Genomic DNA, 27,948 nt, shown 5'->3' with positions numbered 1-27,948 from the left:
CCACTAATGACTAAAGGGCTGCTTTGGACTGGAATTGAAAACCCAAGCCCAGGAAGGAAGTCATCACACACAACACTTCTCAGAGCAACGTAAGTGGGTTTCTGTTCTGCAGTGAGCACTTGAAAGCATTCAAATGTCTGCTGCCTGCCACGAGAGGCACTGCTTAGGGAGGGTTTGATGTTATCTGCAAGAAGGTCATGGGAAGGCCCAATTCAAAATCTGAATTACCATGATTTAGTTTAAACTTTTGTACGACAACTTTTGTCTTCTCTCTAGTTATGCAGCTATCAGTGGCTCACTGGGACATCAGCAAGGCAAATAAACCATATGCCATAAGAGTCTGTTTGGGTTCAGTATTATTCAGTATTTTCATGAATGGCTTGAAGGGCCGGATAATGAGTACAAACAGCATTATGTCTGGAGAGGGTAAAACCAGACTGAAAAGCAGCATTTAAATTCAACATTATCTGAAGAAAATTAGCAGACACAACTGTTTATGGACAAAATCGCACAATCTAAAATCATATATATACCCCAGGAAAAACTAGCTACAAAATTAGAAAAAAAGGAGACCAACTGTCTGCTGTATTATTCTAGGAGATAAGTATCTCAGCCTCTAGGACCCCAGCGTGATTACAGACAAGGGACTAGATGCATTCTCCCATGTTAGCTGACACATGACCCACAGACTGAGAGAAGAACATGAGATATTCAGAGGAGTCACATTTTTAACTATTACCAGGGGGAGAAGGATTTATCCCTTTCTAAAGAGATTAATGAGGCAGTGGAGATGTTGCACAGTCCCAGCATGTGTCTTCCAGGCAAATAAAACAATGGTTTCTTCCACTAAAAGGAATGGTGGTATCTACCCATTGAATAATGCCAATTAATACCCTAAATAAACAAATAACCCCACAAAATACCACCCAACAAAGCAAACACAGACACAGATACAACAATTAAAGCTATGTAACTATCCAAAAGACATGAAAAAAGTACTTGGCTTAAAAAACTAGACAGAACAGTAGGATATGGAATGAAAAAAAAAAAGAATTAAATCCTTCATGACTATATTCAAAGATGTTTTTTCTAACTTCTAGACCACATGAACTGAAGTTACGTGTGTTTTCCATTACAATCTTTGAACTTGGCACGGTTGTAATGGGGGAGAACTTGAATGGCAAATGTTTTTTCATGATAATTAACTGGTTTCAGTTTTGAGAATTCCATAATTTCAGATTTGTCATCTTAATCAGTCTATTTACTGAAATGTCAAATCATCTAAACAGGTTAATTGTCAGTGGTCACATTTTCATCTTATTCAGCCACATAACTGCAAATCTGTCATTTGAGCACCTAAGTACTGCAGCCATACATACAAATAAATTACTTCAATTAATACATGCCATTCCCCCTCTTCCCAAGCAGTGACTTACAGGAATACAGCCTGTGTTTGTAGGTAACTGTACAGCTACACATTTTAGTGCAACTCCTTGTCACTGCACAGCATTCTAGCCATAAAAAGCTATTTTACACGAGTAAGGCTGTTTAAACCTTGAAGATCAGAATAACTTCTTATCTGTACCTGTATAGTCATACCTACATGGTGAGCTCTTTCAACACCTGTACCATTAAAAAAAACCAAAGGAAGGCATCTCCAACCAAAGCTGTCTACCAATACCAAAACTCTGTTTAAACAGTGACTTGCCATGGAGAAGTTTACTCAACTAAGAGAAATGCAAACCATGACCCTTCTTGAGCAGAACTCTTGGTGAACTGACTGCTGTATGACAGCGACACTCACAGGGATTTGTCCCTTGGTCACTGAGGTGAGGCAGAACATTCTACTTTGACAAAGTTCAGCTACTCCTATGCACACTAAGATTGTGAGTTTATAAGCTATAATGCATCATTTCAGCACCTTACAAAGCAAAGCTACATATAAAAATCCCAGTCCCAGGCACCAGCCTTCCACTGAAGAGTTTTGGTGGGATAAATAAATTAATAAATGTATTTATCATTTCAGCTTACTGCCACCTTCTGGAATCATGTTTTACAAAGATTTCTGAACTTGACTCAGATCAGTGTGTTGGACTAGGAAAAAAAAAAACAAACAATAAACAAAAACCCACACACCCACCTGACTGTATTTTAAACAGAATGTGTTGTTTTTATTCTGCTTCTCTTCCTAACATCAGCTGTTTTCTATTACAGACAGTGACTCATAAAGATAATTATACGAGATTAATCAGCCCACTAAAAATATGCACGACTACTCTGAAATTGTGTGAAGTTTATTAAGAACTTCTCCAGTCTGTCTTCATTAATATACAGTGTTTACATACAAAACACTTCAATAATTTTATACTTAGGAGATGTTTGTATTGAAGTATGCATACACAGTCACTACTTAGCAATTACTTGTATATTAAGGTTTTTTTCAATCACCATGTTTTTCAGGGCTTCCTCACTACATCTTTAAGGATTTATTATTAAGAGAATTACTGATAATTTAAGTAACAGTTTTTGCAACACTGATTTAAATGATAATAGATTATTAAAGCCTTTCTACAAATACATTACGGAATAATTTATACTGGAACAGTCTTACAAAGATCAGCTAATCCAACCAGCCTCCAACTCGAAGCAAATCAAACTGCCTGTGACATTATCCAGTCAAGACCTAAATACCTACAAAGATAGATTCTCCATGTCTCTTCTAGGCATCCACCCCTTCTAATGTTTCACTACTTTAAAGATGAAAAATGTTGTCCTTGGGTGCAATGAGAGTTCTTGATGATGTAACATGTCTCTATTGCCTCTTGTCCTATAACTGAGCATGTCTGAAAAGAGATTGACTCTAATTCTTCTCCTTGTTTCCTCATTTGACTTGTTTCCTCATTTGACTATTTAAAGACATCATCTCCTGTAGTCATCTCTTCTCAAGACAGACTGAACCCAGTTCTCAGCCTCTCTGTTAGCTCTCCATTGGACTTGATCCAGTACAGCAACATCTTACCTGTAGCTGGGATCTTGAAACAGGACTCAAACATGATACCCAAAGTCAAAACTTACCTTGACAGGGAGCATGTGCTTTGTCTCATACAAAGAACGGCAGATTTTCAAAATTTCATTTCCTGTCTTCTCCTTTTCTTCAGGTGGGCACCTCTGCAGCATAAAAGTCCCCAGTTTCACCCAGGGATTATCATCTATGTGTGATCTGCCCAGTAAAAAAAGAGATGTATATAGAATATAAATCTACATATACTGTTTTCTGTAGGTTGTTTCTCATGTGCAACTTAAAAGCACAACTACATGGAAGCAAGTTGAAAGTTTTGAGACAAGTCACTGTCCATAAAGCCATCACTCTTTCAATACAACAAAGAAATTTACACTACATGGAATTATGACATGCTTACTGCAAACCCTGAGGATTCAGACACCAGATAAAAACTGATCAAACTGGAATAGCACAGGATCTTCTCCTGGATTTACACCAGCTGATTTCCCAAGCAGAGTGGTATCAAGGGAGGGGTGACAGGAATCCAGCATTCCTAATTTCGCTTGCTTTGATCACACTGTAACAGCCTCTGTTCTCAAGTATCTGTCTCTTGCTTCTGGGAGGAAAATATATAGCCAGATTCACATTTTAATTTTCAGGTCCAATGAGTATAAACAAGAATAAACTTTTCTCCACAGCCCATCCAAAAAGGGTAAGGAAGTGAAGTTACATGCATCTGAACTCTGCTAGTAGATATGGATACAGCTACATTTGTTTTACATATTTAAAATGTTCTTTTAATTACTCACAGAACCTCATGCTATGTCACCATTAAAGAATCAGACATCAACAGATGGCAGACAGTAGATACAAGTAAATTTCATCATGCAGGACAGCAAACGCAGTGTTTACTGTGAAGTTTTTTTCTGTTGCTGCAACATTTTTACATTTTTTCACTTACAGCCATAATTTGGTAGCTTGTGGAGACATTTTGGATACTTTTGTCAGGAATAGGTGTACTGGCTAGGAGTGGATGTAATGACAGAAATGGGTAACAGCCCACTTTTAACGGATAGCACAAAGCACAACACTGGAACACACCTACACTGCCATTTTTCTGATGTAAATTAAGTTGATGCATTTCAATTCCCACCTACAGTGGGCTAAAAGCATGCACAATTACAGCTTACATAATGATTGTATTAAGCCACAATAACAAAAACTCTATGTTCATCTGTGCATAAACTTAAGAAGGCACAAGAGGCATTTTAAAAATCACCCCATCAATTTCTCTGGTCAGTAATCAGTATCCCAAAGACATGGTAAACTTTCCACTTTAGCTTAAAAAAAACAAGAACAAAACAAAACAAAAATAAACAAACAAAAAAATCCCCCCAAAAAACCAAAAAAACAAAAAAACAAAAACCACCAACAACTCACAGCAGGACCAAATGTGGCAGTTTAGTATTATAATTTAGTGAAAATTAAGATACTCATTTAGTACATGTGACAAGAAGCAGTAAAGTGCTGTCAAAGTGCTGCTTTTTCAAGTGATGATTTTGCAGCAATTGTTAAAGCAACACATTAATATAATTGTAAATGGAGTCTGTTAAGAAAGTCTGTTGGATTGACATACCAAGTGTCTGACAGCTCTGGAGAGGAAAACCACTAATATCTACAGTGTCATACATAAAAGCTCTCTCCTGCTCATTGTCCACTTTCAAAAGTACACACTGTAAACAAGTAAAAGCAGCCCCGCATGCAGCTGTCATTACAGTCCAACACAAAAACCAGACAGAGGAGCTAGGAGTGGGAAACTCTGAATGCAAATTAAATAGAAGTCATTGTTTTTTTTCCTTCTGACAACTTAATTGAGCCTTTCCATCAGTCACAGTCACTGAGCACAGAGCTGTCAGAAGTGTGGCTGGGAACAGCAGAGCTCCTCCTCTCTGCTCCTTTCAACATGATGGGTCGAACCCCAAGATGCCAGATTATTCAACAAACACAACATGAGGCACTCAATATGTGAATCCCCAGTCAGGGCAGGAGAAGGAAAACATCCCTGCAACTTCATCTTTGCCACTGGTTAAAGGGATAGCTCCTGCTCTGTGATCCATTTCTTGCTTAGAGGCACAGAGTCAAAATTAATTTCCATTTTTTCCAATTTTCCAAATTCTATAGCTGCTGCTCCTGGAGCACATTAAGAAAATCTCTAAGAATTTTCCATTAGAAAAAGGAAACAAAAAATCACACTACAAAACACAAAAATAAATGGAAAGATGCAAGGCCATGAAGCCTTGCCATACACACATTTATTTAAGTAAAGTATCAGATCATGTAGTTTACATACATAAAACTTTACTCATCACAATTCCTTATAACTATTTCAAATACTCCTGTGCCCTATTAACAACTATCTGCTATCTCTAATTAAAACCAAAATTAAGTTACCAAAATTTGATACCTACAGGCAAAATTCAGTATTCTTCTCTCCTGAATTTTACTTCAGAAACTGTGACTGTAAAAAATTATTTCTCATCATGAAAAAAGCAATTACTTCAAAACCACAGCAGAAACACCTAACATTTTTTTCCCAAAGCCGAAAGAGGAAAAATGGGATTAAGACTAAAAAAAGTGAACTAAAGTACTCAGTCTCTAACACTGGGGTTATTTCAGCTCCAAAACACCTTATCAATATTTATAATAAATATAAAAAATGCCTTTTGAATGTAGGCAGCAAGTTCCAAAGGACTGCAGAGCTTCAGGTACTGTCAATAATTTTTTTAAAAAACACCTTTATGAAATGTTTAAAATGACATCTGACTGTGAGCCATCTGGGTGGAGAAGCATGCATGCATAACAAGGGTATGAAAATAAAATTTTAAGAAGTGCACAGCTTTGAATGCTGACTGAAACAACCAAGCTACTCCTCTGTTTTCTCACAGTAAACACAGCATATTATGACAAGAAGAGAATCATACTTGTGAGAATAAGCATTATTTTAGCTGGAGTGTTTTAGAAAACAAGAACTCAAAAAAACATTAAGTATGGACTTACTAACATAGAGGTTACAAAAATTAAAAGCCTACCAAACCTCTGTTGTTTTATTTTACTTCCTTGTAAACCTTTACAGAATGTAAATTGTGTTTTCCAGCTTTATATTCAGTTCTAAGTATCAGATATTTACTGCTAGATTGAAAACCTAAATTCTAAGTATTCATATGACTCACACTTAAATTCCCCAGTTCCTGTAGGGATTGTTACATTGGCTGCAAACAATAAGCAATAATGACCCTACTTCTGAAGGGGAGGAGGAAGAAAAGAGTAAAGAGTAAACAAACATGTTAATACATACAGTTTTAACTTCTTGATGCTTTCCTCTTTGCTCAAAAATTTGTTAATACAACTTGCTTTAAAATGAAATTGTTGAAAATACCACTTACAAAACAGTTCCTATTCTTTACTCCCAACCATCCTAAAGACAGGCTTTTCAGGAACACACATACACATCCATACATAAACCCCTAGGCTGCTAAGATAGCTGAATGTTGTTAACATGGAATTATGGAGTAGGGGAGAAGAGAGAATAATTGTGACTGTGTAATTGCACAGAAGCCATAATAACTGCCTTAGAGTTATGATACAGGTGACCTAAGTATTTGCAAAAATTTTCACTTCCAAGATCGCTGAAGTCAAAGAGGTATCCCCCCTCCGAAATATGAGCCACAGTTAGTTGTGATTACACCTTTTTTTTCTTTCTATTCTTCACATTAGGAAGTCAGACTGAAGTAACATAACACCAAGAGGTAGACAGAATTATGTAATTTTTTTTACATCCTCTGTAACAGACGGTAGAAAAGAACTGCCCATATACAAGAAGGGCTCTCCTTTCACAAACTCTTTCGTCTTTCTGTTCAACACAAAGAAAACAGATTTTTCTAATTGCAGCAGTATTTCACTTGACCTTTTGTTCTTTAAGTTTTGTTTTTTTGTTAAAGGTAATGTGTAGATTATAAAAAAACTGACAGTTCCCACACACTGAGGCATCCAATTTTCAATTACAATCAAAACTGAAACTTAAAATGAAACATAAATTTGTGACAGATCCCATAGCAGTTCTTGTAATTCTTAATGTACTGAAAGCAATTTTTGGCTTGTAAAACTGTCACTAAAGAATTTAGGTTAATGCTTATCAAGAAATTCCAAACAAAGTGCAAGCTTGAATGTGAAAAACCTTTACAGATTACCTTGTAACCCACCAGTTCTCTATACGTACATAAGACAAGTTTCTTTTCAGAAAAAGATAAACCTTAACTTTTCTGAAAAATCAATGGACATAAACACTCTGTGTGAATGTAGTCCCCAAATTAAAATAGACTTTAATCAACACCCCTAAGTAATCCAAAATAAACACCACTGAATGACTCTAACCTAACTACTGTCAGACCTGGCTAGCCAAAAATTTATTAATATTACTGCTCTCTGAAAGATATGTTATCCTTGCCTCTCCACACGAGTTTATTTGAATACTTGTATCTTAGAAATGATTAGCAGTTAAAAAATTTAGCTGTTGTATTCTATACTTTCAAATTTATTCAGAAAGTCACAGAAAAAAACCCAAAGAACTGATAAAATATAATGTAGTCTGGATGTTCCAAATGACTACTTCCAGTTAATATCCACTTTGATGGGTGCAATTCCGAAGTCTTACAATTATTTTAATCTTAAATTGGTTTATATGCTTTCTTCAGAGACTGAAATAATAGGTAGTGGTCTAGACAAGAGAAGTGCCATTTCGTGGTACCATTACCCTCCCAGGCCTCCTGCAGATTGTCTGCCACATCCATCTGAACATCATCACCTCTCAGAGGCCTTTCTGCTAAGTGTAACTTTGAATACAAAGAACAGTCAGAACTTCCTGTTCTTTTTTTATGGACTCTGTTTATACTGTTAAAAACAAGAGCAAAACATGTAGCTTGAAATTTAAGTAGACAGAACACTCTTCTGTGTAACAGTTCAGTAAATAAAAAGTTTTTCTGCCTTCCTCCATGACAGAGACTACATATGCGTATATACAGGTTTTACAAGAAACTGATTGATTCAACCTTCCTTTAAATAAACCATTTATTCCTGCCAGTATGACCCTTTCCAAAGGATGCACTCCTACCAGCCATGTTTGAATTATTTGACTGAAAACAACATGATATCAAGCAAGACTTTGAACTCTTTTCTTATATGGCTGTTTGAAGAAACACTCACCCATTGCTCCTGTCCATCGGTGGCCAAGCCTGAAGCAACAGAACCAAGTGCTGAAACTCAGACAGACTCTGACTGGACTCCAGAAGTCCCAGGAAGAGATGGTATCTTTTTTCTTCATTTTCAATATCTGTTATCTCTACCTGAAGGATACAAAAACCAAGCTAACTAACTAAACCAGATTATTTTTTTACCCCCAGAAATCAATGATTCAAAAGAAATTGAAAAACTAATCTGTAAAGAACATCACTGTTCCAAAATAATGCAGGAAACACCGTAAACGTAATTTTCCCAGAAACCCATTTTCTTATCTCTCATTTTCTACTACATGCAAATAAAATGGGAGAACACAGAAGATGTGGAATGACTTAGGTGGACATTCCTAGAACAATGTAATCTCACACAAGCACATTCTTTGATTAGTTCAGAGGATCAGATCTCTGTCTTCTTCAAACAAACACAAATTCCTTAAATTTGTTTTTCACAATGTACAGACCTATACACACACATTTTCCAAGAATGGCTATGTCCAGTGCTTTCCTAATATGTACTACTCTCCCTCACCCATGAAAATTCAGTAGTTCGATCTGAATTTACAGGACCTCATCTTTTCTCACCTAGAAAAGAGCCTTGAAAGATGCTTCTCAATTTCTCTCCCCAGCAAAGAATGCTTGCTAACAAGTAATACAGTATTTCTCTGCACAGGTGTTTGAACCTAAGAAAAACAAAACCCCACTGCCCTATCAGCTCCTAGACAGCTCTTGCTTGGGACAAGTGCCTATCTTTGTTGCAAACCTGCAGCTTTTGCCTGGACTTGAATTTACCCCAGTTGATGACAGGTTCTTTTAAAAATAATTGCTGCCTGCAGTTTCACGGTAAAAATATGCAAGGTAAAAGGTCCGACTGTCGAAGGAAGGCTGCTGTAAATGAGAACCAGCTTGTCACTAAATGAGAAGTAACTGCTGTTTAAAAGTGTGGATATCACACCAGGAGGGCTCTCACAAATGGAATAGCAATTTGCTGCCTACCTGACAGACACAAGTTTTTAGAGTTCAACAATTATTTGTTACAATAACAAAGTAGCTCCCTCTGTATTATTACACATTCTAATGCTGAACTTTCTTCCAGAGTCCAGAAACTTTCAGAATATCAAGCACTTCAGTTTCATCTTATAATTCTGCTGAAGATACACAGCATTAAATGTTAACTTTTCTATTTCAGCCCAAGTAGTTCTAAGACATCAAACGTGGACAAAGTTTTCCTTAGTTCTACAGCTACTCTGAAAGATTAAAGATCGCATCCCAATCTCTTCAAAGTGGCTCTGATACATCAAGGGCAAATTTCAAAAGAGGCTGGAAAACAAACATTACTGATGCATTTACTGAGTTGCCTACATAATCTGCGACTTTAAAATATTTACTATTGAAAAACTGTTTGCTTCTGTCTCCAGAGTATATCTGAAAGCACCACACATTTCAGATAGTGAAAAATGTTTCCTAGATCTGTCCACTTGAAATATTTTTCTTTACTGCAAATGTCACACAGCAGACATCAGTTACCCACTTGTAATATATATACTTGATAATATATAATCATACTATATATTGAAATGACAAGGTTGAAAAGACAATGGAGATAAACAAGAAAGGAAAAAAGGGATAGAACATGTTAACCTCTAAGGTTCAAAAAAATTTACCATCTTAGCAAGTTAAGTAATAGCTAGACAACAGAGGCTCTCACACTGCTTACCCATCCCCAAACCACTTTCTCAGAAAACTAGCTCTTTATATACTGAAACCAAGTACATACCATTCTGGATGGCCCACCGAGTACATTTTACTATATCTTCACAGACAGCACATTGTTTCAGAACACAGACTAAATGTTAAGATCTTTCTAGTGAAATAAATGGCAAAGACAGTATCAATACATGAGAGAAGCTGTCAGAGAAGGTCCCCTACGAGTAGCAGAGGGTAGATGAGACATCCTACTCAACGTGAACTGAATTCCAGGAATTCTGCCTAATAATGCATCTTTACAGACTTTTTGGTTTACATTTTTTATGAGCTTAATTTATCTAGTGCCATAATTTTGTGTTTTGGACTGCTGGATCCTTGCATGACTGCTCATGACAGAATACATGCTAATTCCATTGAAGTCAATCAGAAGAATTACCTTTCTATTCTCAAATGAGAGAGCATTTCTGCAGCATTTCCCTCTACAATGGCTTTTTTCTAGTCACTTATGTTTCTCAATAAGAGTAATAAAAATTAAGTGAACTGTCTATGGTGTTAATGATTTGTGGTTTTTAAGAAGACTAGAGAAAATTCACTCTTTATATGACATTTTAAATGCATGTCACTTCCCTTTAACATGAAACGAGAGATCTCAGTGATAGATCCTTGCTGGAAGGAAGCAATACCTTGAAACAGCACATAGGAATGAGGTTTTAATTTATATTTACTATGTGTATGTATGTACATACATGTATCTAGACAGACAGATGGATCAATATAAAACACACAGAGAGAACTTAAGTTTTGCTCTGTATTACAGTCTTGGCTTTCTGAGTCTGAGGGAGAGCACAGTGAGGAAGCAGACACCTCCCACAGCAGAAACAGAGCATGCTCTGTGTAAAAAGGTAGAAATTGCACCTTCAGAAAGTGAAAGCTAGCTGAGATGAGTTGCTGTGGTTAGTCAAGCCTCTTGTTTTGTTGTAGTAACAGATTTTTAAAAATCCACTTTTAATTGAACACTCCCTTTGTAGCAATTTTGGATGATCTATTCAGACAACTCTGAATGTTGTAACACAGGGTATTGGGACACTATCACTCTACTTCCCCTTCTTTTTTTTTTTAAAAAACAAAACCCCAAAACATCTTTCTAAACCACTCCAAAGTTAATCATGCCAAGATAACCCACCATGAACAGCTTGGAGCCCTCTTAACACAAGTGCCTGTAAAGAACCATTATTCTGTCAATAAACAGAATAATGAGGCCCACAGCCAGGCATGAACTTCAGATGACTCCAAAGAAATATGAAAAACAAGTGGGAAAAAAAATCAAACAAAACGCAAAACAACAAGAACAAGGAAAAGAAAAGCAAGGGCATTTGGTTTTAACAACAGATTTGCTCAATTCTGACTTGATTGTCCTCAGTTTCAGGCAGTCTCTTTGGCAGTAGAACACAGCTGGCATCGTGTTTCTCATTAAAAGGCTGCGCAAATATTTACCACAATGGGAAAGTCAATTAGGAGAATTAATTGTAGAAATTATACTCATGATAGATTATAAAGCAAAATACAAATTAAGTAAAGCCAAACCTTATGTTAAACTGTTAAAACACACAATTTCATTATTGAGGGACTACATATGTTCAGAATCAATATACAAACATCTGCATATGTTAATGGTTCCTTCAAAAAATCATACAGGAAATTCACAAAGCAAAATACTGGCTACACAAACAGCATGAGCTTGTCATAGTCTACGAGAGATTCAGTGTTGAATTAAAAACTCTGTGCACTTAAAATTTCTCCTCAAATAAATCCAACTTTTCTGCCCTATGATCAAATCTTTTGGACTTACGTTAAATCTTGTAAGACTCTTTCCTCACAGATTAGATCCTATTAGATGCCCAAAATATTGAAGGCACTCAGTTTATCGACTTTCAATGCACAAAGTTTTGACTCATGTTGTCCTACAGATTTGTTATTGCTTCATAGTCATCACCTGTGGTATGGATGAAGGAGTCCAAATATGAAAAGTTACCTCACAAGTTAGTTATGTAGCTTCTGGAAACCTTAAGTTTTACAAAAACTGTAAGATGATGCACTTGAAGAATGATAAAGTTAAATAAGACTGTGGAAATCGTACATGACTGATACAAAAAAGCCTTTGTCAAGGCAGAGGACTGAGATAATGTACCAAACTAAAACACTGCACAATCAGCAGTTCAGTTTGGTACATTATCTCACTCCTGAAATCAAAGTTAGTTTAAAACCAGTATTTACAGCAACTTTGGAATGTTGCTGTATCTGAACTTCATCCTTAAGTTATAGATATCCACTAATGTAATGGTCACCTGATCCAACAGGACAGACACATCTGATAGACTTGTAAATGCTTCACTGCTAAAGATATTCAATTTGACAATCTGGTGCTGACTGACTTGGTTGACGAGAATGCCTTTTGTTTGAAAAAAAAATGGAAATGCCAATAAAAAGATCCAGTCAATTCAACCCTCTCCTTCCTCTGAGATAACAGAAAAATGCTATTTTTGCACGAGAATGGTGAGCAGGAAAACTAATGCAGACAGACTCCGACCTCCCTCTGCCCACTGGTATCTATTCTGCAAATTCCATTTTTACTCTGTGTTAGTGTGACAGAGCCACAGCTTTCATCAACAGATTTTGCTGACTACAAAGGAAATAAATAATAAGGATGTTTATAAATGAAACCAGAAAAATATTTTCACTATAATTGCTTGTTTATTCAGAAAAGCTATATCCATGCTTAAAAGCAACTCCCTGTCCTCAAGGCAGAAAAATTTGCCGTTACCAAGGAATGCAACCAAAAACTTACTGTTTTACATGATTATAAAATTAATTTTATTATATCTACCAGATGGTAAATGTAAGTATTTCAAAATGTGTTCATGTTTGACACTGCAGCATAAATTTGAATTAAAATGGCATTGAAAACAGAAACACTAAGCAGGCATTTGACTGGTCCCTTATTGCTACAATAGACAATTGTTCTGCAATTTCTCAGAACTTCCATGTAAAACACTGATTTTATGTATCTTCCCACCCCCCTGCCCAAGCTGCAGTGGTAGAGAGAGAATTTATCTGTGCTGCACCTCAAAATAATAGGCAGATGTGACATCAAAGATTTTATTCAGATTTGAGACAGGGAACACTGATGCTAAAACTTCCACTCATTAGACAGGGCTTAAGGCGGTTTATAAACAACAACTAAAAGGACTGGTAGCAATTTAACTGCATTCCTGTAATTGCCATCTTGAAGGGAACACTGATGCTAAAACTTCCACTCATTAGACAGGGCTTAAGGTGGTTTATAAACAACTAAAAGGACTGGTAGCAATTTGACTGCATTCCTGTAATTGCAATCTTGATGTGCTGTTCATTGCTCAAAAATTCAACAGCCTTGCCCCAAGGAGTTCACAATCTATTTAAGTAAATCAGCAAAGAAAATACTGTCCTTCCTATACAACAGGCCAGTGGGGTTTGGTCACTAAAGAAAGCAGTCCTTCCACTTTGCAGGTCAGGCTGTAATCTGTCAATCCCTGCTCTGCTAGTGTCTATGGAGCTACTGGAAGTCTGCACAAATATAAGTTATTCAAACCATACAAATCCAGTACAAGGCTGCAAAGTGAAATGCTTTTTACAAAGGACATATAAAATTACAAGTTAAATAGAAATTTTGCAGTCAATTATTCCCAATATGAACACAAACATCAAAAATCAGTAACACCCCCCCCCCCCCCAAAAAAAAAAACCACAATCTGCAACACTATATAACTGTTTCTGAAATTGCATAGCTACTGGCTCTGCACATGTAAGATTAGGAACTTTTAAAGGCTATTATTTATTTCATTCTCTTCAAACTGCTTCAAGATGTTAGAAATCCTATCAGCTTTGATGTTAAGAGACATTATATACCTGTGAAACAATGCAAAAGCACAAGCACATATTAAACATCTTATTCAAGATTTTCACATGTCAGAGCAACAGAAAACCCTTTTTAAAGGCAAAATCACAAGTGCTATACTCTGCAACACACTACCAGCATTCCATTATTTCTCAACCAGGGTTATTAAAAAAAAAAAAAAAATCCAAATAAAACAACTTGTAAATTGTGATTGAGTGGAAAATCCTCCAGGACACAATAGTTTCCACAATGGGGAAACTAATAACAGGCTTGGAAAAACAAACCACCGTATCCTTCAGCCACTGCTCCACCAGCATATGGGCAAGGGCACACAGGATGGAGAAAGTCAAGGGCAAAGGAACCTGTCAGCTTTAAATAGGCTGTTTTATCTTACTTTCTCCATCGACCCTAGTTCACATTTTGATAATTCTACTTTCAACCCATTTTGGTAAATGGAAATTTATGTGTAGGAAGTCATACCTGAGAGATGGCAACTTTTAAAAACCGGTTCCACTGGCCTCACAAAATACTTCTGTATAATAACAGGATTTAGCTCTTGTTTAATGAAAAAACACAAGAGCTAAAACATGGTCCAGTTTGCTGCAGATTAAATTCCCTTGATTGAAAGCAGCTTTTTTGAAGTTATGCTTATGGAGTTTTCCTAGTTAATGCAAAGCAATTTTATTAAGGAATATTTACTTAAAAACAACAAAACCAACCAACAAAACAACATAAAAACTCTAACCACATCCCAAGAACAGTGTCAGGGAGGTTTAGACTGGATATTAGGAAAAGGTTCTCTACAGGGAGGATGCCTGGGCACTGGAAGAGGCTCTCCACAGAAGTGGTCACAGCACAAGCCTGACAGAGCTCAAGAAATGTTTGGACAGTGCTCTCGGGCACAGGGACTCCTGGGGTGTCCTGTGCAGGGCCAGGAGCTGGACTCATTCGTCAGGGGCTGCTCTGACCTACACTGAAAGCCACAAACACAGTCTGACAGACCGGAAGGAAGTGTCTGCTATCAAAACTACAATCTTAGAGCAATCAATACAAAATTAAAACTGAAGTCAAGGGTTTTGCATGAACAAACTCAGCATTCACAGCCCGTGCCTTATATCCCAGAGGAGGAAGAACTCTGAAGTCAGGAGTTCTTGCACTTTCCCGAGAGCTGCGCTTCACATAATAGAACTATTATTGAATTCTGAGCACATATGCAAGCTTACTGCATGCAGAAACTAAAGAGCTGCACATAACAGAACAGGTAAAATCCTGCTCAAATTAAAGCCAGTATACAAGATAAGCAACTTATGGGATTTAAGTTAAAAAAACAAATGAAGAAGCCTACTGGTGATGAATCAAACTAAGGCTCAGCCACATGCTGAGTTCTTACAGAAATACCCAAGAACTTTTTTCTTCTGAAGTGATTTATATATTGTTTAATTCCTTATCTGCTTCATATGCAGCTCACTAAGAAATGCATATAGATTCAATAAACACAAATGTGTTGCCTAATGCATAAAAATGAATAACTTGTGCAGAAAATAAAATCCATTCATTTGTATTCTGCAGGAGACTATGTCCTAATCTGCAAGTACATTTCAGCACAGAGAAAACCTCTGAGGACTGTACACAGATATTGGTAGGGAGAATAAGGGCAAATAATGAAAAAAAAAATATATGCATTTGAAACACTCCTACAGCTAGCTAGATGGAACTGAAAGAGACAGGACTAACATAATTATTTAAATTGTATATTGACTAGGTGTGTGTTAATATGTAAAAATTTAGATGCATATATGGTTAAAACTAACACCTGTGCCACATGAGAGACTCACAGACACGTTAAGTGTCTTCTGTGTATGCACCAACTACTAATCACTGTTTTGTAATTCAGAATTTATGTATTATATAAATACTCTAACATCGAGCAGAAACAGCATTCAAAGATACAGCCTAGAAATGACAAGATTTTAATCTTTAAATATTTCTTTTAAGCTGTTAACTCAGCATCAGCCATTTCCTTCATACCATACACAAGTGGTTTTTAATTTATCCTTCTAATCATCACTACCATCAAGCAGCAGTGCATCCACAAGCTCACAGTATTCACCCCTATGCATAACTGCTGTCTTGATAACTAAAGTCTGCAACTCTTGCTAATAAAGAAAAATTATTTTAAAAGCTGTTCACATGTAAGTGAAATGTTTTCAGAATTAGTACTTCCAAAACATATTCCTGCAAATAGGCAGGACTAGAAAAGTCAAAGATATATTTCTAAAAAGAAAGACTCCCACTAAACTAAGATACTGTCTTACAAGAACAAGAGGTTTTTGATGTCAATTCCAATTTTAAATAATATCTCACTACTACTCTTTCCAGTTAAAAACATGAAAAATTCCTTCATTGTTTATCCATATTGCTCCATAGGCCAGGAGCAATTAAAATACCAGGTGGATGGTTATCACAAAATTTTTAAGCTGTAAAAACTGAAATAAGTGAGTAGCTCTGTTGCAGCCATAAAAATAATCCGAATAGGACAGGCAGCACCTGTCACACCAAATGGCATTACAGAAGCCCTGCAGTTGGTGGTTTTCTTTTTGATTTGATGTAGCTGATGTCCTAGCAGTCACAGTCTTGACAGCTGGGTCCCTGGGTAACAATAGCAGCACTCTCTCAATCAACATGAAATATCACAAATTCCTATAAAGTAAGAACTATTTTAAGAATACCTGAATGAGGTCCCTCAGATGATACAGAGTTTGCAGATCCCTAAATAAGAATTGTCAACTAGCTCAATGGCTGATGGAGTAAGAAAACTGTTTGGAAAAAAAGACAGCATCTACTGTCACAGTTATTAATAAAAACATATGCATTTAAGATACTAACACAATAAAGCCTAAAGAAAACCAGTTTTACAATCTACTTATATTTTCAAAGGGCTCAGAACAACATTCCTGACTAGAAACACCGAAGAGCATAATATACTAAGAGGAAGAAAACAAAAGAAATGTAAACAAAAAAAAGCAGTTTATGACCAAATAGTAAAGGTAAAAAGTAGAATTTCTCATGGGTTTATGGCTGCTTCCTTGTTTACATAAACTATGTTTTGGGGAGACTGCAAGCATGGAACAGAGAAAAATACAGACAAATTATTATCAAGGCTAGTTTATGTCAAAAGAAACTTCCAATAGGCTAAAAAAAAAATCTTCTGTAAGTAAACGATTCTATGATGGCAAATAAAATGTAACAATGGTAACACTACTGCATTTTAAAATATGTTAAATTAGTCTAATCAAGTCAATACAGTAACCTGAGCCTCACTGAATGAAATCCAGAGACCTCTGGTTGATGTACAGATGAAGTCAAGAGAGCAATCAAGGTGCTGGGATGCATAACCATGGAGTGTTAATTTCCACAAGGACAGCATATTCACTTCTCCAATTACCTTTCTCAGGGGGTGTACTACATATCACAGTGGGCTCTGAGATAGAGAGGATACTTACAGAGAGAAAAAGCTGTGGAGGACGTGTAGTGACTGGAACTGGTTACTGAGAGTAAACAACAGAATAAGGGAAAAAGTGTAGTGAATAGAGAATTTGATTTTCTGGATTTTAGTATCCTAAAAAAACCACAGAACTTAACAAATCACATAAAAAGGTTGAGTCCTAGAACACAGAATGCTTTGGGATGCAAGGGACCATAGAAATCATCTAGTTCCAACACCCCTGCCATGGGCAGGGACACCTTCCACTAGGCCAGGTTCCTCAAAGTCCCTTCCAAGTTGGCCTTAAAATACTCCCAGGAATGGGGCATCCACAACTTCTATGGACAACCTGTTCCAGTGCCTCACCACCCTCACAGTAAAGATTTTTTTTCTTCTACCTAGTTTAAACCTACTCTCTTCCAGTTTGAAGCCATTCCCCCTTGTCCTGCCACTTCAGGCCCTTGTAAGAAGTCCTTCTCCATCTATTTTGGTGGCTCCTTCCAGGTGCTGGAAGGCCATATTTAGGTCATCCCCCTGAAGCCTTCTCTTTTCCAGGCTGAACAATCCCAACTCTCTCAGCTTTCCTCACAAGAGAGGTGCTCCCTCCCCTAAATCATCTTGGTGGCCTCCTCTGGACTCACTCCAATAGATCGACAGCCTTCTGCTCATGGGGACTCCAGGGCTGGATGCAGCACTGCAGGTGGGGTCTCACCAGAGCAGAGCAGAGGGGCAGAAACTCCTCCTTCACCTGCTGCCCACACTGCCTGGATGCAGCCCAGGGCACATTTAGCTTTCTGGGCTGCAAGGGGTACATGACTGGGTCCAGTCCCTCACCCACAGCACTCCAAAGTCCTTCTCAGTCAGGCTGTTCTGGATCTGTTCATTCCCCAGCCTGGACTAACACCAGGGGTTTCCCCAGTCCAGGTGAAGCACCAGCACTTGGTCTTGCAGAAACTCATGAGATTCCCATGGGGCACTGCAGGTGGGGTCTCACCAGAGCAGAGCAGAGGGGCAGAAACTCCTCCTTCACCTGCTGCCCACACTGCCTGGATGCAGCCCAGGGCACATTTAGCTTTCTGGGCTGCAAGGGGTACATGACTGGGTCCAGTCCCTCACCCACAGCACTCCAAAGTCCTTCTCAGTCAGGCTGTTCTGGATCTGTTCATTCCCCAGCCTGGACTAACACCAGGGGTTTCCCCAGTCCAGGTGAAGCACCAGCACTTGGTCTTGCAGAAACTCATGAGATTCCCATGGGCCCACTTTTTGAGCTTGTCCAGGTCCCTCTGGATGACATCCCTCCTTCACAAAGTTTCAGCATGTTTTGTGCTCAGCAATGCATGGTGTGTCCTAAGGCTGAAAATTTAGCAAGGGATACCCAAGGCTGAATCACTGATTTCTTTGAAACGCAACAACAGAAGTCTGATTATATTGCTAATAGCTCTTAATTTTTCTGAAACTGGGATCAAAACTGAGTATACACTGTTTCAACCATTCTGCACATAAAACATTCATTACAAAAGACCTGTGAGAGAAAGTGAATGATCCCCCATCAATCCACTTTAGAGCATTCTTATTTTCCTCTGAAGCAACTGCTACTGGTCACAGAGCACTGCAGTGCTCAGGGCTCAATTCAAAACTTGTGTGCACTCACGCTATGCTGCTTTTCTCTCCACTTTGTCTTATACTTGTGTAGTTAATGGAAAATATTTAATTTCCATCTAAAAGTATTTAATAAATCATACACGCTACAATTTATGTTCCCCGAAAAAAAAAAATCACATGTTTTCATATGGATAAACTGCATCTTCAAGGAATGGAAATTAGTGTTTTAAAATATTAATTGAAACTTAAATTAAATTTCTTAAGCCTAATTTTTATGCATTACCAGTAGAGAAACAATGTCTCTAGAATTATAAACAATATCATAACAAGTTTACTCAGAGGTGATAGGAACATAAATCTTTCTTCTAATTAAGCATTTTTCACAAATAAAAGATGGCTGAGGACAAAACAGATACAGCTCCTTCACTTTTGTTTTACCAGATACCAGACCAAGCTAAAAACAGGCCATTGTTACCTGATAAATGTCTTCAGCAAAATGACTTCTCATGTTTGAATCTCTGACATGAGAAGAGAAAATGGGAAAAAGCTGAAAATCACTGGACACTGACATTCCCATTGAGACCATTCTGAAAGAACTAGTAAGAAGAAACACCATTTTTCACTAACAGATTTTTCACTGCACATTTTTCATTAACAGGGAAAAGACGAACAAAGCAGCAATGGAGTCTTGACAGTCACCCCAAGTTCTCAGAAAGTCAATGCAGACATTACTAAGGTTGCTGAGACACAAGTTTGCATATACCATACATCAACTGCCATAGAGGCAGGAAGGAAGGAAAATGTTTTGCACACATCTCACACATACAACACCAATTAATCTGTCAATTTTTCAAAGCTAGACTTGAGGAAAAAAAAAAAAAAAAAAAAAAAAAAGAGAAGTGACCAAAGTTACAATTTTAAATCTTTAATAGACATTCTTTCTAATTTTCAAAAACATTTAGCCCTCAGCAGCTCTCTATACCCCAAGATCATGAAAAAAACATAATATAACAATATGAGGGGGAAGGCTAAATGAGATTACCTTCTCTAAATGACAAAGCTATTTGCAGTTAAGTGGCATGCAAGTAGTAATTACATTTTGCATTTGCATAATAATGAGACAATCCTTTTAAGAAAAGGTGTGTCTTGTAGAAGCTTCACAATGAATAACTTTGTATATGAAAGTAAGCCTTGGTTTACTTCCAGAAGCTTTACCTCTGCCACTGTAACTTCCTGGGGCAAACCCCAACTCATTTCTGTAACCTCTGCCTTGTAACTGGTCACTGAGCTGAACAGCTAACTGCACACACACACACACACACACACACAACCTGTTAGCTGACACTTCAGGCTTGTTAGGCTCTACAGAGTCATTACCGACTATATTTTTATATTATTTGAAAATAAATGGATTTCCCATCTTAGATGAATAAAGATAAATTTTGATACCAACATTCTAAATGATGTCTTTCTTCCCCCTCCAACATTTTTAATATAGAAAAAGTCAGTATTTTGACCCATATTTTTCATGCACCAGTTAACTAGAAAATTACAGAACCTGAAGAGCTCAGATAAAATTCATCAAGGGGATTAAAACAAGGCATGCCTCCTCCTCCTCCATAGCGTGGGATGCTACTGGAATGTGAATTAAAGACTCTCAAGCCTTTGAAAAATGAGGACCCCTGAATTTTTAATTTTGTTAACTAATCATTAGAGAACTGGAAATCACTGCATTTCTGAGTGTTTGATAGGTAGCTGCTTCCATAAAGTACATTTTCAATTTTGTAAGAGCTGGCCTGTTTCCCAGCAAATTGATTTGTGGGACCACTACTTAGAGCACCTAGAGCATAATTAAATATTAAGTCCCTCCTTGATGTATGCAAAGCCTGTCTAAGAGGATTAGCAGGCACACTGAGGGTGGCTTTCACACGTTTTCTGGTAATTGAACACTGCAATATCATTAAAATTATCTTTATTAAATAGAAATCCACATTCATACTTTATAATATCTGCTGTCCTTTTTTGTACCAAGGATTGGTATAGGAAAAGAGGGATCCTCTAAAAGCATGTAAGAAATGCCGCACAAGTAACAATACAACAATCTGGAAGCAAGATGATGAATACATTTTTGACCTATTTGCAATCTTAAGTTCATTAAAAAGCCCTGAAAACCAACAACCTTTAAACACATTCCTGTAAAATCTAAAACCAGTATTCATTCCACAGCCCCTTCCCTTCCCACTTATTTTAGATGTGATTTTTTAAAAATTATTTTGCTGGATGAGAAAGGATGACTGAATTGATAAAGGTGTAGTGACACCAGAGAAAGTGATGTCTACAGACAATACAGGCAGACTGACATAGTTTGAAAGATGAGATTCCTCCTGTCTACTTCTTCATCCAGGATTACTCAGCAACCTGGCTAAACTTTTAAGTTGCCCTTCAATACTCCCTCCTGTAAAAACAGGGTTGCATTTAAAGGTCTTTGTACCTGAAGCGTGAACTTGCACAGGAAAATTGTGTCTTAACCAAGGCCATCACTTGCTTTACTAGTACCAGTTTGTAGACTAGCATTTGACATCAGCTGACTAAAAGAGGAAAAAAATCCAAAATAAATACATGTACATAAGTCCACTTATTTATTTTCTTGGACATTTGTGAAGAACTTTGAATTTCAGTGACAAGTATCTAATGGACAAACCAACACGACTCTTCTGTCTAAGTAACACATTAGTTACCTAGCACAAAATTTTTGAAGAAAATAAAGGGTTCTTATCAACCACACTGAGCTTGAGCTGACATGAAAATGAGAATAACTTTTAATATATTCCAATATGACTCTTATAATTGCACTCTGTAGCAGAAATTGGGGTGCATAAACAATGATTTTTATGTATGTACATTTAAGCACTGCTTTCACTACTGTTAAGCATGAAAGCTATTTCTACCCTTAGCTAAACAGTAAAAAATATATACAATAAATCAGTATTACAGTGTTGTGTACATATTTTCATATATTTCTGAAAGGTTTGAGCTTATCTAGTGCATTTTTCAAGCTTTATTATATGTCTTCTTGTACTACTTGCTTACTCATCAGCAAAAGTGTGGAGCACTGAAGTGATCATCAGCTCTGTGATTGGCGGATGAACTGCTGCTCAGCCAGTACAAACTTCTTCCCTCACAAAAAGACAACCAGGTTTTCCTGCTTGAAACTAAGAGTATTCTAAAAACCCCTTCAGGAAAATGAAAGTAACTGATTATACGGGGAGGCCTGAATAGACTGGAAGACTGAGCCAGCAAAATTTGCACAAGGTTTAACAGCTGTGCTGCACCTGGAACAGCACAGGTGGGGACAGCACAGCTGTGGCTGTCTCAGCTCTGCTGAGGGAGCCCTGGGGGTTCTGGTGGGCAGTGAGCTACACATAAGCCAGCAATGCATTCAATTAAGTCCTAAAATTTGGTTTTGTAACCAAATGGATGAGTGTTTCTTTTTGCAAAGTTATACATCCTGACTTACAAGATCATGGGAGAAAATAAAAGTTTGATAAATATTTAAGGTAAAAACACAAGTGTAATGAGTCTCATAAGGCTTCTGTCAAATACAGATTATTCTTCTGTCTTCTACAAACATGGCTGAAAGCTATTATCTCCCTGTATCTTTTTTTCTTCAGACATACTCTAGTTGAATGTTTTACAACTGGAAATGATTTTGAATTGGAAAGCAAGTCACAGGCAACACAAATACTGACAAGGGATTGAACTGAAGGTGAAGAATCCAATCATAGACACCTGAATAGTAGTTGAGGCATTAAATGCTGGTTTTACTGTAAATACAAGAGAAAAAGTAATTTCCAAAGAAACCAAGAGATAAGTACTTTCTTTTCCTTTTAAGATTTTTATTAGGATTGTTCCCTTGGATGAATTTAGCACAGCAAGTCAAAACTGAGATATTGCTTTTGTTTTATATGAATATAAAGTGGGTTTGCTCATAGATTTTTTTTTTTGGAACTATTAGAAATATTCTATTTTTGTTCTGTAAGGTCTTGGCATGGGGGGAGGTACGTAGAAAATTAACAGAAAGTAACTCTGCTTCTGAACAATTCTACATGCAGCAAGAGCTATTCATATGATTTCAAAACTGCTACACATTCATACAATAATATTTAAAGGCTCAAGAAAAAAAAGGGTCAGTGGCCAGTAATTACCATTCTAATTCTGAGTAAAATGTGACACCAAGTGGAAGATAAAGAGGGAAGGTAAAACCGACAGAAAAAAATGGTCAGAAAAGAAAGAAGGTACAAAACCATCAGTCAATGTTTGACACAGACTAGTGTACCATCAAGTTCAGTATTATGTACTCCTGATCCCAAACAAAAATTAGAGAAGTCCTTTACCTTTATGTAACAAAGAATCAGAATGTTTCAGAAACTTGATTTAAAAAGGAAAGTAGGATTAGTTTCCAGACAACAGGATGCATCACAACCATACACTGCAGACCAGCATTTCATTATGTAATCCTCACACATGAAACAGTTTAATGCTGTAATTCGCAGCAATCAATATTAATACCTTTGTTTCAGGCCAGCAAGCTCTGAGAACAGCCTGTGTCCTGAAGTACACAAGCAGCTTGCTATCCTCATCACTGAGATGGAAGGCTTGCTCCAGAATTTGCAATACCCTGATGCGAGGCTTCACTGCTAGGGAGTCATCACCACAGAAAGGTCTCAACCACTCCAGAAGGTCATCTGAAGAAACTATTTTCTCCCTGTAATTAAACAACACTGTGTAAAACAATCTCAGGTAATAATCCTAATGAAAATACTACATGCATTTTTAAAACTTAACAAGCTCATTCAGTAGGTAAGAAATACCTAACACCAGGAAATGGAAGATCTGACCTCTGTGAGGCTGCAGGGAAACCAGCCCTTGTAAATCAGGAGCCCAAAGCTGTGTGGCATAAGAACTTTTTCTGGATTTCAAATAACCATGTAATACCACAGAAATCCATCTGTACACTTAGATATTCTCTCACCAACTACCCTGGTACCATACAGTGGTGCTGGGTTTCAGCATCTGGAAATCGAAGCCTTTGCATGGGGTGAATGCCTGATTGATGCCTGTACTACCACACCATCTGACTTTATAGAAAACCAGCTTGAATGCTTGCATTTTTAGTATGACACTTATCTTTGAATGCTTATTCATACTGTCACCTTGCACTCTTTTTCTTCCTTTAAAAGCCCCTTCTTTCCATTCCACACACACAAATTATTTTCTCCCATTTGCAGCTCTAGCCCTATTTTTTTTTTCCGTACCATCTCTAGCCAGCTTGATCATTCTAAGTTCTTAGGATGATAATGACTGTAATGTGCCCAAAATCCTTAGAAACAAAAAAAGAGGGTCGGACCTTGTTAATTTTAAAAACTCTTAAGTATATAATTTGATTCAGAAAGTGAATTCTATCAAATACACTATAACTGTGCCAAAGAATTCACAGTTCACAGATCACCATGAACTGACCAAGCAGTTCACAGGTGGAGACAGAATAATCTGTGCTGTCCCTCAGAGGTTATAAACTAACAGGTACCAAATCAGCAAATGCTGTTTTAACTTTCAGTAATATTTTAACTCAAGCAAATCTTTTTCTTAAAAAAACAGAAGCTGAGCAAGGGGCTCCTGGTGGAGTGTGATTTGTAACTAATGTTCCCTTATTTGTCTTAACAAGGCAGACAGCAAAGTAATATGAGACAGAAAATACCAAGTTAACCTGTCCTGCAGCTATGAAATAATAAACATTGACATCTGAGGTTTTCATATTACAAGGATTTCAATTTTACTTATGCTTTATATTGTCTGAATGATGCTGTTAGCTCAGAACTCCAGCTGAATTAGACATGCCTTTGCTGAAAAGGTGGCATTCAAACTGTAAATTAAAAGTGTGGGTATCAAAGGGACTTGCTGGAATATTTCAAGAGTTTGTAGAGCTTGCTCTTGAGGCTTACATATGTTTTCCTGAGGAAAATATTTCTGTTTCGTAAATTGAGTAGCTGAGTTTTAAGGTAATAAATAAATATTTAAAGGAATATAAACAATCTCGCAATCACAATTACTTTCACTCCAGCTTACTGTTTCAGCAGTTAAATGTTGATGAAGTATACAAATAGAAGACTCCAGAAAGCATATCTCAGAATAAAATAGTACTGATTTGCCCTTTATACCTTAGAATACTGCAAATTATATTTACTGCAAATTTTTACATCAATTCAGTTGAACTCATTTAATTTCATTGCAGAAATCAAAAAAATCGCGTATGAATTCTTCATTTATACATCTTGGGGGACAAAAGCTGGGTTTTTTTGTTTCTTCCTTTTCTCTATAGGAAGTGAGATGGCAAATGTCAGTGAGACATACACGCCATTATGTGATCTGAAGTAAGGACATTCCCGAAAGAGGAGAAAAAATGTGGTGAAGCATCATATAGCATTTGGGAAATTATTTCTGCACTACACTTTACAAATATGGACGAACTTAGATATCTAAATTCAGATATTTGAAAATGAATCATTATAATTTACAATTTATCAACTAAATTGAAACAAAAGCAGTGACATGCTCCCGGTAGATATACAATCTGCAGTAGTCACAGCTGAAAAACCATTCTCTCATTTCACTATAATACACAGTTATCTAAATTTTAGGTTCAGTGCTTTCTTCCAAATGATAAAGTAAAGGCTTCTGTCAGGGTTCAGATTTCTAACATGAAAAATGATAGCCCGTTCCAGAATAAAGTCTTACAAAATTAAGTGCAAACCCATTATATATATCCATGAAGAAAAATCATCCATATTCAGTGTTGTACCTTCAAAGATTTCATGAGAAGCATCTTTCAAAGTCTTACCCAAAGAATCCATACAGGAAGCTCTTACCCTTTTTCAACGCTTGCATGCACTGCAGAAATTATACCCTCAAGGATTCCAAGTGGATCTTTCTCTGTTGTAGATGAGTCACCATTTCCACTATTAAGGGGAGACAAAGTTACAATTAAAATGGTCCCTAATACTGCATCTCATTTTTTGCACTTGTAGGATTTATATGAATTATTCAATAATGATAAGAATGTTCCATTTTCGCTTCTTAACTAGTATCTTTATTTTTATGTCAGAGTAATGCAAAAAGCAACAAGAAAGAGTGGGAAAAAATACTAAAACTCTTAAATGAAACTTGAAAGGAAAACATAGTTAAAGTTTAGTGCTTCTAACACAGATTAATTAGGTCAGCAGAATATTCACTTGTAATCTCACTACCTTAAAGATCAATATGAACTAAACAGACCTGAAGTTATACATAAATGTCACCATCCTTTCTGTCTGAATCCTCTTGCAGTATCTCTGTTGGTTTAAAGTAGCTCAACTGTAACCTGAGTTGGTATTACCCTATCTGCTGATTTCTCTGGGGTCAAGCCACGATGGAAAAGCAGCCTCTGTGAATGTGTGGCATAGAAAAATGCCCACCACTCCCATCAGATGTTTCAGTTAAAATACAGTTTTCTTTTGCAGGTTAAAAGATTGTAAAAATTGGGTGCAGAAAGAAACAAACAAACAACCCAAAGCCACTCTGGTAGGAAAGCAAGCTTTGCTCCTAACTCAATGAAAGTGACATTTTCAGCTAGGATTTTCCCTTAATCAGACTCAGTGCTGAGAGAGGGGGAAAGATTTTGCCCTGGTTCAACACACAGTGTCCCACCACTGAAACCACTGTGGCGGCAGTGATGCCTGGATGAACTGGAAAAACAACAGCTTTGCCTGGATTAGTTTGTCAAAGCTGCATTCAAGTAAGAGAAAAAAAGGCAAATAGTTACCAAGTTATCTGACTGCAGATCATTTGAAAAACCAGAGAAAAAGTGTATTTTCCCTATAGTTCATCACCATATCAAAGCTCTTCTGATACTAAAAATGTTGTCCTCTTCCTGGATCTGCTCTTAGCAAAAACAAACACATGCCCAGACTATTTTGACTGCTCTATCTAAAGCCAAAATACTACACAGCTGATAGTAACGTGCAAAAATTACCGTGATATTCCAAAATATTTTTGTCAAGAGTTAGAGAATATTTACAGTTTTGTCATTTATTACATCAGAAAGATAAATATATTTCCTGGACAGTGATTATATCCATACAGCATAGACACCTAAATCTTTAGAACCGTTAGTGTCTTCCTGCATTCAGAATTTTCATCTTTCCTGTTTTTATCTTAGTAAGTGGCCAGCACTCCAGTGAATAACACTGGATTAAAAATCAATACGAATCTATTCAGAACAGATTCAAGATGATTTGTTGCATGATGAAAATTCAGCATACTCATTTTATATTATTATGTTGCACTCCTAAAGTTTGAAATAGGAGTAGAAGGGTCTTAACACTGGTCTTGCTCTCAAAAGATACTGTACATATGACTGATAAAAATGCTGTTCTTAGTACCAGTATTAGCATATGGTAGCTAAATAACATTTTTATGAGTGAAGCTTGAATCTTAATATTTTTCTAAACATCTTCAAAGTATCTGGAAACAGTCAGATTATAACTTATATCACAGAATATATATTCAGGGTTTTAAACTCTCAGAGACATGATATGTTTCCAAAATATAAAATCCATCGTTACCAAAACACACAAAAAATTCATTCTCAGCAAAAAAAAAAAAAAAAAATTCTACTTTCACAGAATGTAGACATAACAGAACTGAACACTGTTTAGGAAAAAAAAAAAAAAAATACACCCTTACGGCAGAAGTGTGGAAATGGTAAAAAGCAGACCAGTATTCAAATAATCATTTTATGCAACTTGCTACATGCATTAGGAGATGGTTTCAATTTCCTTTAAAACATAAAAAGCTAAAAAAATTCATTATATATCCCTAGAGTGAAGACAGATAT

The 27,948-nt window shown here is 36.8% G+C and overlaps 1 protein-coding gene across 2 annotated transcripts in view; it reads right to left on the bottom strand.

The window, feature by feature from the left end:
• NBAS (NBAS subunit of NRZ tethering complex) overlaps window positions 1-27,948 on the bottom strand; it is a 160,805-nt gene that overhangs the window by 11,067 nt on the left and 121,790 nt on the right. For both annotated transcript variants that reach the window (XM_041489177.1, XM_041489178.1), the window contains 4 exons: window positions 25,943-26,032; window positions 23,586-23,781; window positions 8,261-8,400; window positions 3,076-3,220 (listed from right to left, as the gene is read on the bottom strand). In XM_041489177.1, coding sequence (XP_041345111.1) covers window positions 3,076-3,220; window positions 8,261-8,400; window positions 23,586-23,781; window positions 25,943-26,032 — 571 coding nt within the window. The remainder of the gene's footprint in view (window positions 1-3,075; window positions 3,221-8,260; window positions 8,401-23,585; window positions 23,782-25,942; window positions 26,033-27,948) is intronic.

Source organism: Pyrgilauda ruficollis, unplaced genomic scaffold (genome assembly GCF_017590135.1).
Source record: "Pyrgilauda ruficollis isolate IOZ18807 unplaced genomic scaffold, ASM1759013v1 scaffold90, whole genome shotgun sequence".
NCBI lineage: Eukaryota > Metazoa > Chordata > Aves > Passeriformes > Passeridae > Pyrgilauda > Pyrgilauda ruficollis.
The sequence above is the reverse complement of the archived record's forward strand: the minus strand, read 5'-3'. Positions and strand labels throughout refer to the sequence as shown.